Here is a 16,193-nt window from a genome sequence, read left to right as displayed (position 1 = left end):
AAAGAGCAGCACGGAGTGGGGCAAAAGGGGGCATTCCCGGGGACAGGAAGTGCAGAACTGCTGGTATGACACTTCCTATGCGTTGTCTGGCTTCCCCACCCTGAGCTCCAATGTCTCGCAGTTAGACAGCTGAAATCAGCCTCCCCTCCAGCCTCCTCATGCCCTGCATTGGATAGGCAGTCGCCTCCGATTTTGGAGGTAGAATTGCTCCCTCCGTTGCCCTTTCCTGAACTTTTTCCAGCTCTATATCTTTTTTTTTAGGTGCAGTGACCAGAACTGTACACAGTATTCTAAGTGTGGTCGCACCATAGATTTATATAAGGGCAGTATAATATTGGCAGTTTTATTTTCAATTCCATTCCTAATTATGCCTAACATGGAGTTTGCCTTTTTTACAGCAGATGCACACTGCGTTGACATTTTCATTGAGCTGTCCACCACAACTCCAGGATCTCTTTCTTGGTTGGTCAGTGCTAGCTCAGATCCCATCAGGTTATATTTGAAGTTGGGATTTTTTGCCCCAACGTACATCACTTTACGCTTGCTCACATTGAACCGCATTTGCCATTTAGATGCCCATTCTCCCAGTTTGGGGAGATCCTTCTGGAGCTCCTCACAATCCCTTTTTGTTTAAAGTACCGTAAATAATTTAGTGTCATCGGCAAACTTGGCCACTTCATTGCTCACTCCTAATTCCGGATCATTTATGAACAAGTTGAAAAGCATTGTTCCCAATATAGATCCCTGTGGGACTCCACTATTTACAGGGTTCATCATACAAGGCTAAAAATCCCGCAGTTTACTGGGGCGGCTGCTTCTGGAATCTTTGAGGGATTAGATCGGCTTCTTTCCATGTGGCTCCTCAAAAAAACTAAACTTCTCAAGATGTTCTATGTGTTTCATTACAAAGCCACTAGATGGCACTGTTGTGTTATTTGCAATAAAGCAACTTTAAACAGTATACTGGGAATTATGGCAACGCCATAGTGGGAGGAGGGAAAATGTTGGACTCTTGTCGTTATGAAAAACGATGCAATAGAGGTCACAAAGAACGGGAGGTGCCTTGGAGGAGGACGGCGTCGTGTACAGGACCGGCAAACTTCTGTGAGTAGGGATGTTAGAGAATTCCGCCACGGATCCCAGGGGGGCTGAATTCCAGTGAATTCGGACTCCCGGAATCCGTGGCGGAACAGAGCCCCCCACCCCTCCATCCCACGAAAGCCCCGCGAAATGGAGCCTACCTGGCTGCGGTTCTGGCTGCGGCTCCGGCGGTGGAAGCTCCAGCCGCTGCCGGGCTGGTGCGGATGCAAATGGCGTCCTGAGTAGGGGACGCCATTTGCGTCCCTATGGTAGCCCATGATAGGCTACATAAATATTTACGTAGCCTATCATGGATAAAACAGGAATGCAAATGGCGAAGGGGACACCATTTGCATCCCTGCCTTAGCCGTGATAGGCTACATAAATATTTACGTAGCCTATCACGGGCTACCACAGGGACGCAAATGGCGTCCCCTACTTAAGACTCCATTTGCGTTCACACCAGCCCGGCAGCGGCTGGAGGCCCTACTTCGGGTTGGCCTGGCCGGCAGCTCCGCGGCCTGGCCGGATTCCGGGGGGGAGGAACGGATCACCTCCCCCCCCCGTCGAGGATTCCAGGGGGAGGAACGGATCGCCTCCCCCCACCTGCGGAACCCAGCGGAGCCAGGTAAGCGGGGTTTTGTACACCCCTATCTGTGAGTAAGCGATCTCAATAGCAGCATAAAAGCCCCATGTGAAAGAGCCCTCCATCCCTCCATTGGGAGAACTTACCATTTATTCCTTCTTTCTTCTTTCTGTTCTTTAGCCAGTTACTAATCCATAAGAGGACCTCTTCTCTTATTCCATGACTGCTACATTTGCTCAGGAATCTTTAGTGAAGGACTTTGTTAAAGCCTTTCGAAAGTCTAAGTAAATAACGTCTACCAGATCACCCCTGTCTACACGTTTATTGACTCTCAAAGAACTCTAAAAATTTAGTGAAACAGGACCTTTGCAGAAACCAGGCTGATTCTTTTTCAGGAGGGCTTGCCCTTCTATATGCTTACTGATTTTATTGTTAATCATGTTTTGAATCAATTTACCCAGAACAGACGTTAAACTGTAAGGCCTGTGATTTCCTGGATCCCCCCTAGATTCCTTTTTAAACATTGGTGTTACATTGGCCATCTTCCAGTAGTCTGGTACAGAGGCCAATGTTAGGGACATGTTGCATATTTTTGTTAAAGATCAGCAATTTCATATTTGAGTTCTTTTAAGAACTCTAGGATGCATACCATCTGGGCCCTCAGTTCCTCAGACTCCCTGAAAACATCAGTTCAGGCACAGGTATCTGTCCTATATCTTCTGCAGTGAAAACAGATGAGAAGAATTCATTCAGCTTCTCTGCAATCTCCTTATCCTCCTTTAGTACTCCTTTAACTCCATTGTCATCCAACGGTCCAATTGCCTCCCTAGTTGGTTTCCTGCTTCTGATATATTTTTAAAAATCTTTATTGTTGGCCTTGACGTTGTTAGCCATATGCTCCTCAAAATGCTTTGGGTTTTTTGCATCTCTTTTGCATCTCCATTGCGCAAGCATGTGCTCCCTTTTGTTTGGGCAAGACTTCCATTTTCTGAAGGAAGCCCTCTTTTCTCTAATAGCTTCCTTGACACTGTTCATTAACCATGCCTGTGACCTCTTGGACTTGGTACTACCTTTCCTAACCTGTGGTATACATTTTAGCTGAGCTTCTATTATTGCGTTTTTGAGTAACCTCCAAGCATTTTGAAGGGTTTTAACCCTCTTGACTCCCCCTTTTAACTTCCTTTTCACCAGTTCCCTCATTTTAGAGACGTTTCCTCTTTTGAAGTCAAATGTGACTGTGTTGGACTTCCTTGGCAATTTTCCACTTCAATATATATTAAATCTAATAGCACTGTGGTCACTGTTTCCAATTGGTTAAATACCATTTTACATCTCTTACTAGGTCCTGGGCAACACCACTTAGGACTATATCCAGGGTCACCTCCCCTCTGGTCAGTTCTATGACCAACTGTTCTAGGTCACAGTCACTTAGGGCATCAAGAAATGTAACCTCTTTGTTGTGATTGGAACATGCATTTATCCAGTCAATCCGGGGGCAATTGAAGTCACCCATTATTACAACAGTTCCTCATTTGGAGGCCTCCCTGATTTCATTTTCCATCTCAAGGTCACCCTGAGCCTTCTGGTATGGGGACCATACCATGTTCCTAGTACTAAATTAGTTGGAGCCCAGTATTGTCACCCACAGCACTTCTGTGGAAGAGTCTGCCCCTTTTAAGTGTTCTAGTTTGCTCTAGACTATGCCCTCTTTGATGTATAGAGCAACATCTCCTGCAGTACGTCCTTCCCTATCCTTCCTGTAGACTTTATATCCAGAGATGACTGGATCCCACTGGTTCCTTCCATTCTACCAGGTTTCCATAATGCCCACTCTATCTAGGTTCTCCTTTTAAAACCAGGCACTCCAACTCTCCCATTTTGGCTTGGAGGCTTCTTGCATTTGCATAGAAAAATGGTGTCCCTCCCCAGATGTCTCTGACATGTGATCTTTTGCTATGGCACTTTGGCCTCTTTGATTGGCTATTGTGTTTCACCATACACTCATAGTCTATTTCCTCCCCTTCTACATTTGGAGAATCAAAACATTTTCATTTCCATCCCCTAGGGATGATTTAATCCAAACTGGATGTTTCCCAGCTCCTGTCAGCTTTCCCCCAGAGTTTAGTTTAAAAGCTGCTCTGCTACCTTTTTATGTTTAGCACCAGCAGTCTGGTTCTATTTTGGTTCAAGTGCAACCCATCTGTCTTGTACAGGCCCAGCTTGTCCCAAAATGTTTCCCAGTGCCTAACAAATCTGAACCCCTCCTCCCTGCACCACCGCATTGAGACTCTTCAGCTTTGCCTGTCTAGTTGGCCCTGCACGTGGAACAGGTAGCATTTCAGAGAAAGCCACCTTGGTGGTCCTGGATTTCAGCTTCCTACCTAGCAACCTAAATTTGGCTATATGTCTAATGATCCAATTTCCCACTACCACAAGTCCCCTCCACCCAGAGATACATCCTTGGTGCAAAAGGATATTTGCTCATCTTCTGAGGAATGGGTCCCTTCTAAGGGATCATTTCCCTCTTCCTCAGAATGATGCCCTCCTTCCCCGAGACCTTCATTCTCTATGATGGCAGAGGAGCTGTCACCCTGGGAGTGGGAAACCACTATTGGGTCCCTGAAGGTCTCATCTACCAACCTCTCTGCCTCTCTTAGATTGTCTCTACATTAACAAAACAAAACAAAAAAAAACCCTGCAAAACCCCCACATCCTTACTGAGGCTTTCTGCTTTCAGTGTCTTTGCAAGATTAGGAGGGGATTCTTTACATGGCAAACATGTGGTTTGAATCGAGGGAGTGCCTCCCTCCCTCCCTGGCATGTGTGTAAAGAAGTGGTGGGGGGAGTCTTGTTTTCGTTGCTTAACTTGTGCTGTACTGTTTCCTTGCACCTGCCAGGACAGCTACGACATTCGTCTGAGTAGAGGTAACATTGTGCTCTAAGTCTGAACCCTAGGCACACTTACTTTTACTTGGGTAATAGTAGGTCTGTGTTAGATTGCATGCTGTGTTAGATTGGTCTGGAGGAAGGTGCTTCTGGGAGCACTTGTTCTTTGCCCTACTGATGCTGCACTAGCATCACTGGTATGGTCCAGAGTAGACTTCAGAGGCAGGTTGAGGGAGACTGTTGGTTTGTTCTGGGGAGAGCTACATGTGGAAGTCCGCTAAGACAAAAAACTTCAATTAAATGTGTTTGTAAGCTTCCTTGAACACCTAAATGGCAAAAGACAAGCTGTAAACCTGTTGTATAAAACCTGCCTTTAGATTGCATTGAATTACCTTGACTATGGAGTAAACTGCTATTAAAGAAATGCAACCATCCAGATTAATTTATAACACCTGGTTTAAAAGAAGGTGTTTCTCTCTCTCTCTCTCTCTCTGCTATTTCAATGCATGGTTATGTGCTCAGTGGTGATCCTTTATTTATGTTTTGTCTTCAATTTTTAGTTACTCAAGGGAATATTCTGCAGTTGAGTGTTATCTTGAAAATGTGCCTTTAGAGTGCTTTGGATACACTGATTATGGCAGGCGTGGGAACTTGTCACCTTCTAGATCTTTTGGTCTACAACTCCCATCGTCACTCAACACTGTTTACACTGGCTAGGGCTGATGGGAGTTGTAGGCCAAAGCATTTGGAAGGCCACAATGGAGTACATAGTCATACATGGGTCTGAATTGCCAGAACAACAAGATTTGGAGTGTTTTACTCAGCAGCGCATCTCATCTGACCATTCACACACTGCAAGATGCAAGTCTGTAACCAAATTACAGATGTTCCCCATGTTATATTCTTAAAATGTATAGGGAAATAGCTGTAAATTAGCCACAGACCTTCACCTTGCCTTGTGTGAATGATCAAATGAGATGCAATGCTAAGTAAAATGCTCAAAATATTGTTGTTCTGGCAATTTGTATTCATGTATAACTGTATGTATTGCAAAGCCACACGTTTCTATTTCATTTATTTGCTTTATTTATATAAGCTATCTTTTCAATGGGATATTGCTCAGATGTGGCCAAGGAAACATAAAATATAGAATATAGTAAACTATTTCCCCCAGATGAATGAATTTATTCTAGATATAAAATTATTCAAACTACAAATAAACTTTGTAAAAGATTTGATGAATTTGTTTATTTGGGAAGTAAGGTGTAAAGAATACATATGAAACAAACTTAATGAAAACCAAATGGTATCATTTGGATAGTAACATGAATATATTAATCACTCTGTTGAGGATGACGTTGTACATATGCTCCAGACTTGGTACCCACTATTTCCCCCTCTCTACGGTGATCCCTATCATGCAGGGAAGTACCGCAGCCTACTCTTCTCTTGCTGATGTTGCAGTATTAAAGCTTGATATCATGGTTTGGGTATGTACTACTTCTGGGAGGGCAAAGAAAGGGAAAAGCAAAATAAAGCAGGTTCCATAACTGGAGCACACATACAAAGCCAGTCAGAATCATTAATAAGTGGAACTACATATTCATTTCTGCAAGGGCTTATGTCGAAGTTTCAAAGTAATTCTACTGATGCCTAACAATACTGTATCCAACATAATGGCTTGTTTCCAACAGTATCACAAAGCTTCTACTACTTGCATAAACCCATTTTCATCCTTGTGCAAGTATCAACCCCAATATTTTGATTCCGCTTGCACAAGCCATTGCAGAAACACTTTCACAACTCATAAGAACCTCATTACACTAGGAGTTACTTTTGCTAGTTGCATTAGTTGTTCCACTAGCACTTCAAGAACCGCTAGCAGAACAACACCTCCTGCATTTTTTTTCTGTGAGCTGAATACAACCCCAAACCATTCTTTCAGACACACAAGCCAAATGCGAAGGAGAAATATTTTTAATTGAGTCAATTACACAAGCTATCTCTTTTTAGGCTTGTTCTTTACCGCTGAATACAAATAGAGGTCATGGAGTTACATTCATAATAATATTTAACACAATATTAAACATTTTCTCATCTGCAGGGTTCTTCTGTAAGTTGAATTTTGTTGCACTTTGCTAAAAGGAGAATATGCTGGATTTAAAGTAGATTGTATTTTTCACATCTTTCAGTCTAGGGAGATAAAAGCTATATTTAATAGCGTGAATAAAGCTGCAGAACAGGACTAAAAGAAATATTTTAAAGTAGGTTGAATCCTTACATTTAAAACATCAGTGCCATCAGCAGCAGTGCCGAACCTTTACATTAGCAAAACATATTAGGCTGCTGGACTTAATGACCTAGATTGTATGTCATGACTAACTATGGGTTAAACAAACCATAGTTAGCCATAGTCATGCTGGAGCGAGTTAGCATGCTGCCTTCTCTGCACTTGTCGCTTCCACTTTATATCCAGCTTTGTAAACTATCTAGGAACACCCCATTCCTGGATTATTGTCATGACGTCTGAACCCAGCACTCTGGGTTATTTAGAGTTAAACAACCCAACATTTTAACCCAACAATCACCCATGGTTTTGGTTGGGTTAAAACTCTGGGTTGTTTAACCCCAAACAGCCAGGGTGCTGGGTTCGCATATCATGGCAACAACCCCCAAATGGGGCATTCCTGGGTTGTTTACAAAACTGGATGTAAAGCAGAAGCAATGAAGCAGCACACTCACTTGCTCCCACTGTATCCTGGCAATTCATAGGTTAAACAAGCCATGAATTGCCTTTCTGTGCTAACTGGGTCAATGTGTAACATGTTCTTTTAAAACATATTAGGATAGTGGTTGGAACCAATGTCGCCCTCGCAGCATCCCACGGAGTCTCTGTGGGACGCTATCTCAGACAGCTTTTTAAAAGGTTGAAAAACCTTTTCATCTCCCCCCTGGAATTAAAGGGGGGGGCAAGGCAGCATTCTGGATAACATCTTGGAGAGAAGTGCTCCCCACGAGGCAGTGGGGGGCTGGATTCCAGGATTATCTTCCCAGAGCTTAACCACTGCAAAAAGCCGTGCTGAAATTCCTATTTAATAGGAGAAAACAGGGCTGATGTGTTCCGTTGTAATATATGGATTAAGAAATATCAACAACACCTGAGGAATGGTTTAAGAATATCAACAATATTTGAGGACCTGCAAGATTTGTTTGAAAAGAAACATGGCTACACTGAGGAGAAGAAAGGGGGTTGCATCGCCGCCCACTCCTCCCATACCACCTTTGTCAAAAGCTCTGAGAACAGAAGATATAGGGGAATTATTTACTTTGATAAAAACTTTATCTTTGCAATTTGCGGAGCAAGCCAAGAGGTTGGATTTAATCCAAAATTCCATCACCGCCCTGCAAGGAGCTGTGGATTTAATTAACACTTCCTGGCAAAAAATGGAGATGAAAGTTAACGAACTACAAGATAGGCTCACAACAAATGAAATTACAACACAAGCTCTTTTCAAAAATATCTCTGCCAGAATTTCTCAACTGGAGGCCTTCATGCGCAGATCCAATGTACATATTATTGGGATTAAAAATCTGCCTATTGATGTAAATTTGCCTACCTCTGAGGACAAGCTTTTGCATGAGATACTCCCTGTGCCATCTGATTATTTACTTGATATTGAGCAGGCATTTCGTGTGCCAAATGCTAAAGGGACTGACCATATGATTATAGTTCAATTTGCAAGAGTCTCCACAAAGAATTATATCCTGCATTTGGCAAGAGAGGGTGGAAGTCTGGTTTGGAAACAAGATAAAGTTATGTTGTTTCCAGATTACATCAAAGAGGTGGCGAATAAAAGAAAGCAATTCATCAAGGCGAAGAATATGGCAAAACAAATGAACATACAATATTATTTAAAATATCCTGCTACATTTTGCATTGTTTCTGAAGGTCAGACGAAGAAGTTCCTAAACCATGAAATGGCGGAGGCATGACTGAACATAAAAATGCGTGAGAATTCCTGTGAACTGGAATTTTTAAATAAGCTTTGTTAACTGTTTATGTTTAGTCTACATGATTCAGGCTAGGCCAGAAGATATCTGATTATAAATATATTCATTTACTTTCTTTCATTTTGTTCTCTTTTTTATTTTTCTTTAAATTCTCTTTTTCCCAAATAGATATGATATGCTGTATTTAAAAATATTGTATGAGGGTGTATTGAACACACTCATTTATATATCCAGTATAAAATATATCACTGATTGTTGTAAGGTTGCTTTCAAACTTTATTATATAATATTATAATTTCATATTTTCTTTTAATCACTATTACTATTATTATTATTATTATCATTACTATAAGATTACTCAGTAAGATTTTTGGTTGGTTGAATTGTTAAGCTTTATTATTACTATTATATTTTAACTTAAGGGCAATATATGGTTACTGGGAATGAACTGTAGGCCTGCTTTCTTGATATAAGATTGATGATATGCTATTGAAATGTAAGGTTGATTATTAAATTGTAATATTGCTAATGATATAGGTATAGTTTTTAAAATAGAATGGCATCTGAAGCCCATGGGTATTGGAGTTTAAATTTAATCCTTTGAAAGAGGAGAGGGGAGAGGAAGATTGCTTTTTTCTTTTCCTTTTTTTTCTTTCTTTTATTTACTTTTCCTTTTTTTTCTTTTTGTTACTGTTGTGTCCTCATAAGAATATTGCATTGTTGGGAAACTGTAGTTATTGATCAGGTTGTTGGTATTGTTTATTTCATTTATAAAGACAAAATAAATAAAAAGTATTTGATAGAGATAGATAGATAGATAGATAGAGTAACAAACCTCTTGTTTTGTTTGTTCCCGTATCTCCCTTTAGAGCCTCAAGCTTTGCCTTTTTACTTTCTTATACCACAGCATCCTGTAATGCATTCTACTCACATAGGCCAGACCCATTTAGTCCCTTGGTGGCAATTGTCCTATATACTAATAGTGAACTCATTTTCTGAGTGTGGATGTGGATCTGTATGTAGCCAAAACTGGCATCATCCACACACAAAAGGGAAGTATTAACAGGCTTGTGGGGTGGTGTCCCCAAGCGTTGGAGAAGTACAGCCCTCCAAAATAACCTTAGAAAAAAGCCTCCAAGGAGCCCCTGCCCCACCATGATAGCTCAATGAGGACTTTAGTGGGCACAAAATGCTGACTGACTTGTGGGGGGTGGGGAAGAAAACCAGGGAGGGGAAATAGAATGAATATCTGGAAGACAGAATGACTGGGCGGCTGAAACCCCAAACAGGAGCATTTCACACTGCAATGTTTTGTTGCAGTTCCCACTTGTATATACTAATTGCAAACTTAGGTGCTGACTTAAGATAGCTATATAGCCAAATTGCAGCAACTGTGAAACAAGACAGTGTTACTGGCATGCTTAGGGAAACCTCACAGTTTGCAGAAGTTAAAAAAAAAAAAAAGCGGAAAAATCCTTCCTAGGCACAGGAATTGGGCACCTTGGTTTGAAAAAATCCCTGACAGACAGAGGCTGCAATATAATGGGCATGGAATCCGGCTTTTGATATACACTGCCATAGAAGCCATACACACAAACTGCCAGTGAGCTCTTTCACCCTGCATTAGCTTGGTCATCTGTATCTTCCTACCAAGTTGGTAAGGAAAATTTTGCCATATCAAGTGCACAGGTATGGTAAAATATATGATTGAATGATTGCCTGTAACACTCATTCACAGCAACATAAACCTGTGTTGGAAAATTAAATCAAACCTATCTACCAATTGTACAGAAAGCAGATCAAATTAGAATTACTTTTTAGAAGTAAAAATAATCAACTTACCATGATTAGAAATTCTTCTTGTAAAGTTGTAAAGCTTTCCCAGCTACATATTCAATGAATTCAGCACTCTCAGTATCTAGATCTTGGGGAACCTTAATTGTAAAAGTAGGTGAAGTCAAAATATTCACATCTACCATCGTTTCATTCAGACTGGAAGCTTCCCCTCTTTTGGCACTTGATGACACCTGAAAGGAAACAATTGCAAGTTGATGCTTAGTTGATTGTGTCTCAGGACACTATTATTGATGGGTTTATTTTTACACTTCTCCATTTTTAAGAAAAGGAGTAACAGATGCCGCTAGTTGTTATATCCAATGGTGGCCACTCTGCTGATGGACGATGTCTGCCAGGGCAATAGGCAATGGGAGAATTGGGGATGATTCTCCCCCTCCCTGCAGCCCAACATGCACCATCCAAATCTGCTCCAGAGGGGGCCCAACCTTACAGATCAGGTCTGGGGAGACAGGGACTGCAGGCAGGAGGGGGAATTGCTGAAAGTTGCCCTCTCCCCATTCCATGTTCTGTCAACAGAGTGGCTACCATGGATAAAACCCTATGAACCCTATTTTTTTGTAATTTTCAAACAATCAGAAATCATATTATTTAGTCTGCAAAAACACCATGATGTATTATGTATGACAGATGTAACATAGCCTCATTTGCCCCTTGTTTATAACTTTATCAGTACGTGTGAGCTTGGATCATTTTTTGGAAACACCTGCTTGAAAACTGTTGGAGACACTGTATGACTTACACTCTGCGAGGCAATAGGATTCATAATATTCCTTTTGCCTCAAGCTCTAATTTTTTTATATTGATCTAAAGAAGGCATATGTCAGCCACAAGCAAAACTCTCTTCATCTGGAAAAGTAATCTGTGGTCATTCCGACCTCTTAGTGCCATTTCATTCCTGTCAGGTCATACAGGTCAGTTACCCATCATACTAAAAGGATTTAGAGTAGGCTAGTGTCTAAGCTCTAGAGTTTCAGATCATCAAGGGATTATCAAGTGTACTTAAAATCTACTTCAACAATAGCTTAGTATTTTTAAGAACAAAAATAACACACACGTTTTCCCCAGGTAATACCACATGTCAGCAAAATAGAGAGAACAGAGAGATCATTCTGTGCTAGTTACTTCCACTTTTAATGTATGGCATTTACCTTTACTATATTGAAAACGTTTTCAGGTCCAATGGTCATGTTGGATAGTTCAGACACCCATCCAAACCTTTCTTTCATTTTATTCAACAAGTAGGATGTGTCTTGTGTGTGATGCTGGACCATCTGGAGAATCTGTTGATACTGCTCACCAGAGATGTTAACCAGCTTAAAGGCATCATCATACTTGATATGTAGCTCAGGGACACTGGGGCAAACTGTACAGGAATTTTAAAAAATGTAGAACACTTATTTAGGACATTTCAGAAATGTTGTACTTTTACAAAAATGTTTCATTGCTGCTTTTATCTTTGGTTTGGCTTAATCAGAAATAGTCATCTGAAAAATGTGAAACCTGTGCAGATCACATATGTGACAATTGCACACATCATGCAATTAGTCTGAGTAGTTATCCAAGTGCTTTTCATTTAATACAACAATACAAAGCACATGTGTTTAGAAACGGGTCTCATAGGCTTGAATCCAGGGTCTGCCTCCCACAGACAGAAGGGCTCCTGATCCAGCAGAACAGTTTGCAGATCCCCCCTCCCCCTGCAGTCCCCTATGCCCCTCAAAAATCTGCTCCAGAGTGTTGTGGACCTTCTGGAAAAGGGGGGGGGGGTGGCACTGGGGTTGCAGAGGGAGGAGGGATCAGCAAAAATCGTCTCCCATCGCCTTCCCAGTGGCTAGAGCATCCTGAGCAGAGTCTTGCTCAGGGAGCACTCCCGCTGGCTGGGGGAACAAATCCAACCCATTGTTTTTAATGAGAAGACATCCTGAGAATTCACTTGGAAGACTAAAGATATATTGTACTATATTAGTATCCATTCTAAGAACAGTGTCTATGCAGCTGGATTCTGCTATGGGCTTATCAATATATAGTTTTGGATATGTATATAGTTTGGAATAACCTTACTTTTACTGTGGTAAGCCAAGTGAATATACCTGACACAAAACCCAGCAACATAATACATCATTATACATATGCATCACTTTATAAATGATTTATAATCTTTAACTGCTCTTATCACAAAAGCTTCATGAGATGAGGCGTCATAATTCCCAAATTACCGCATGGGACCTGAGCTTCCAAAGTTCAACGCCCTTTCCACTGAAGTGGCTCACACCTTTGCAGGACCCACAGTAGCGAGATCAAGCTCATTTACACTTCCCGTCTTTCTAACCATACCAGCAGAAAAGTTGCAGGGAATATTGTTGCATGCCCCCAATTCTGAGTGGTGGGAATTTTCAGGGGTGTGATCCTTACCCTGAGTTTGGTTTCCTTTGCAATTCACCTGCTTCTTTTCCCCCCTCCCTTCCCCCCCTCCCCTTTTCCCCTCCATCTCCCCCTATCTGAGTCTTCCATTATCTTTCATTGATCTCACGGGACATGGCATCATGTAAAGAACCCACAAACTTCTGTGAAGGAGCAATCTCAATCACAGGATAAAGCTCTGTGTGAGGAAAGCCTAAGCAAACTCTTCAAATGGGCCTGTAGGTAGTTTTCTTGATTAAGGAAGGCTCACTATGACTACACATTTTCAACAAACAATAACTAACTAAGCAGAGTCTTTAGGAAAGGTTTACTACGGGTACAATCCTATGTATGTTTAGACAGAAAAAGTTCTACAACCCCAACATGCCCCAGCCAGTCATGTAGGACTATGTCTGTCTAAACATGCATAGGATTGTGTCCTAAATCATTTGACTCAGTTTTGTGGTTTCTCCAAACCATCGCATAAGAAATTAAACCAAAGCCACAAGAATGTGTGATTATAAACATAAGGAAATGTACAATACTATCATGAATCATGAACAGGGTAATTATTTACCTTGCATAAGATTATCCTGACATTTGTGGCATCTCTCATGAAATTGGGGGCATCCTGATGATTTCTGACGCAACTGATTGCATGGAACTCTCTCGTTACCTGGTGTGTTCTGAGAGAACATTCCACTTTTGTCAGAATCTAAAGTGAATATACATAAGAAGTTCATACAGTGTCATTAGCATACATAGAAGTTGCCAAATGAATGATAACTAAAATAGCATTCATTAAAATATTATCTTATCATAGAATCATGGAATAGTAGGGTTGGAAGGGGCCTATAGGACCATCGAGTCCAACCCCCTGCTCAATGCAGGAATCTAAGTCAAAGCATCCCCGACAGATGGCTGTCCAGCCTCATCTTGAATGCCTCCAGTGTGGGAGAGCCCACTACCTCCCTAGGGAATTGGTTCCGTTGTCATATTGCTCTAACAGTCAGGAGGTTTTTCCTGATGTTCAGCCAGAATCTGGCTTCCTGTAACTTGAGCCCATTATTCTGTGTCCTGCACTCTGGGATGATCGAAAAGAGATCCTGGCCTTCCTCTCGGTGACAACCTTTCATGTACTTGAAGAGCGCTATCTTATCTCCCCTCAGTCTTCTCTTCTCAAGGCTAAACATGCCCAGTTCTTTCAATCTCTCCTCATAGGGCTTTGTTTCCAGTCCCCTGATCATCTTGGGTGCTTTAAATCTCAAAGCAAACATGAAAAAGCCACCATAAAATCAAGAGTCATTTGGGGGGGCCCAACTAGGCTGACCAAAGATAGTCCAATGGCATTTAAATATGGAACTGTCCCAATCATATAAAAAGAGGAGGGCAAGGAACTGGCTCTTAAAAGCAAAAGGAGTACATTAGTGATGAGGGGTGAACCCTCCCTGCCCACCTGTGCTGTCCTTCCTTGCACTCTTGCTCACCAAGCACTTTTCTGTTTCTCAGCCAGGGTTATTTCTGGGATGAGGCCTGGCTGGGAGAAAAGTGTCTGGAGAGATGGTTGTGAGAAGGGAGTGGTCTACACTTCTCACCTATGTGCTCTTTTGCTTTTAAAAGTGGACCCTCACTCCTCTTTCTAGAACAGGGATGGGCAACTGCAGGAGGTCTGGGGGACCCCCCCCCCAGGTGGGTCACATTGGGAGGGGAAATAATTAAAATGAAACATAAACAAATTGCCAGCTGAAATAAAATTCAGTAGCGCTAAAAGGGTCCAGTTTCACTACATCTGTCCATTTTACTGTTCTGTGACTGCTACAGAGTGCCATTTTGTTTGTTAAAAAAATATTCGGAAGAGATTCAGGGTGTGACGGGGTCAGCAGGGCGGCGGCGGCGGGAACTGCATGTGGCCGGTGGGCTGCTTGTTGCCCACCTCTGTTCTCTGTGGTTCTGGGAAGTTCCATCTTTAAACACATGGAAAGTGGAAAATTCAACATGTTGGTTATACCCTATAAAGCCCAACATGTCTTGGAACCAGGCTTTTTGAAAGACCACGTTCTCGCATCTAGCCTGACAGGGTTTTAAGATCCCTCGAAAGAGAGGCCCTTCCCTCTGTCTTGCCACTATCAGAGGCACATTTGATGGAAACATGAGAAAGGGCCTTCTCAGTGATTGCTCCCAAGCTTTGGAACTGTGCTACCACCACTGCGGATGGTGAGCCTGACCCCTGAGAAAGCATTGGGAGAATTTCTTCTCCCACTGGAGAAATCTGGTGAAATCCCCTGCCCCCATTCCTCTGCTCACAAATAGAGTGGGGAATTTTGAGAGGCCATTTGAACAGAGTTCTATATAACTTGCCTTTCATTTGTTCTGCCATCTCTCTTGCACTCTCTCTGTATCCTTCAAATGCCTCCATAATCACTTCACTGACACCTTCAAGGACAGTTCTGCTGAAGTCAAATACTAGTTGGAGGAAGCCTGGTATCTTCCAGTCTTTGGGGGAACCAGTATTTATTACAGACTCAGGGAAAGCTGGCAAAAAATAAGGCTCTGTTAAGTCTGGCTCAGACATAAAATAGATTTGAAAAGACTGATCAAATTCTTTTTGCATCTGTTTGAAAAACACAAAGCTTTTTTCAAATGTTGTGCCCATGTCAGCCAACAGGTGGTTAAACAAATTTTCCATTTGGACGAGCTGGGCATCCTCCTTCTCAGGCTTTTGATTGCGCTGGAGATCTTGCCTTTGAATCTCATCAATAGGAAATGATACTGGAGTTATTTTCTTGAAAAAATCTTCAACCTGTGTGTGTGGAGTGGGGGGAGATTAGCTATCAGCAAGTTATTCAGTTACCATCCTTCAGTCATTTCCACAAAGGAGTGTTTCAAATGCACATGCACAGGAAGACACGCCAAATGTTTTGAAATGATCTTTTCCCCTATTTACTATGTGACATTGAGATATCATGCCCTAATATATTAGGGAGCTGTGTTAATTTTACCAAAACTGAACCATGCAGTCACTTGCATTATACTGCAAATTAACCAAGGACCAAAAAAAAAAATCAAATGTGTTAGTCTGATAATGAGCATTATCACTGAACAGTTCTGATCCAGCTTAGGATAGGTGCAAACGGCTGCAATACTGTAGGCTTACAGCACAATCCTATGTTTAGTTGGAAGTAAGTCCCAATGTGTACAATGGAGCTTTCTCCCTTCTAAGTATGTTTAGGACTGTAGCCAAAGGGAGCTGTTTCAGGATCGTCAAGTCCTTCAGTCATCTTTTGCAACAGCTGGATTTTATATTTTAAAAAATGGAGGATCAACTATTGTTTCCTTCATTCGTGTTCCCAATGGTCCTAAGGGCAGTTCCAGG

General features: G+C 41.8%; 1 protein-coding gene across 10 annotated transcripts in view; it reads right to left on the bottom strand.

Moving 5' to 3' along the window:
- Window positions 1–5,771: 5,771 nt before the first annotated feature.
- CLUL1 (clusterin like 1) overlaps window positions 5,772–16,193 on the bottom strand; it is a 63,172-nt gene continuing 52,750 nt past the window's right edge. For 6 of the 10 annotated variants that reach the window (XM_084849751.1, XM_084849750.1, XM_084849755.1 and 3 more), the window contains 5 exons: window positions 15,179–15,620; window positions 13,398–13,535; window positions 11,569–11,783; window positions 10,406–10,590; window positions 5,773–6,745 (listed from right to left, as the gene is read on the bottom strand). In XM_084849751.1, coding sequence (XP_084705877.1) covers window positions 10,411–10,590; window positions 11,569–11,783; window positions 13,398–13,535; window positions 15,179–15,620 — 975 coding nt within the window. In that variant the 3' untranslated portion in view covers window positions 5,773–6,745; window positions 10,406–10,410. Of the gene's footprint in view, window positions 6,746–7,878; window positions 8,345–10,405; window positions 10,591–11,568; window positions 11,784–13,397; window positions 13,536–15,178; window positions 15,621–16,193 lie in introns of those variants that run through there. The other 4 variants (XR_014790139.1, XR_014790140.1, XM_084849753.1 and 1 more) reach the window with 3 other exon arrangements.

This window comes from Heloderma suspectum, chromosome 4 (genome assembly GCF_057233095.1).
Source record: "Heloderma suspectum isolate Gila_16-S chromosome 4, 16-S_ref, whole genome shotgun sequence".
Classification (NCBI taxonomy): Eukaryota; Metazoa; Chordata; class Lepidosauria; order Squamata; family Helodermatidae; genus Heloderma; species Heloderma suspectum.
The sequence above is the reverse complement of the archived record's forward strand: the minus strand, read 5'-3'. Positions and strand labels throughout refer to the sequence as shown.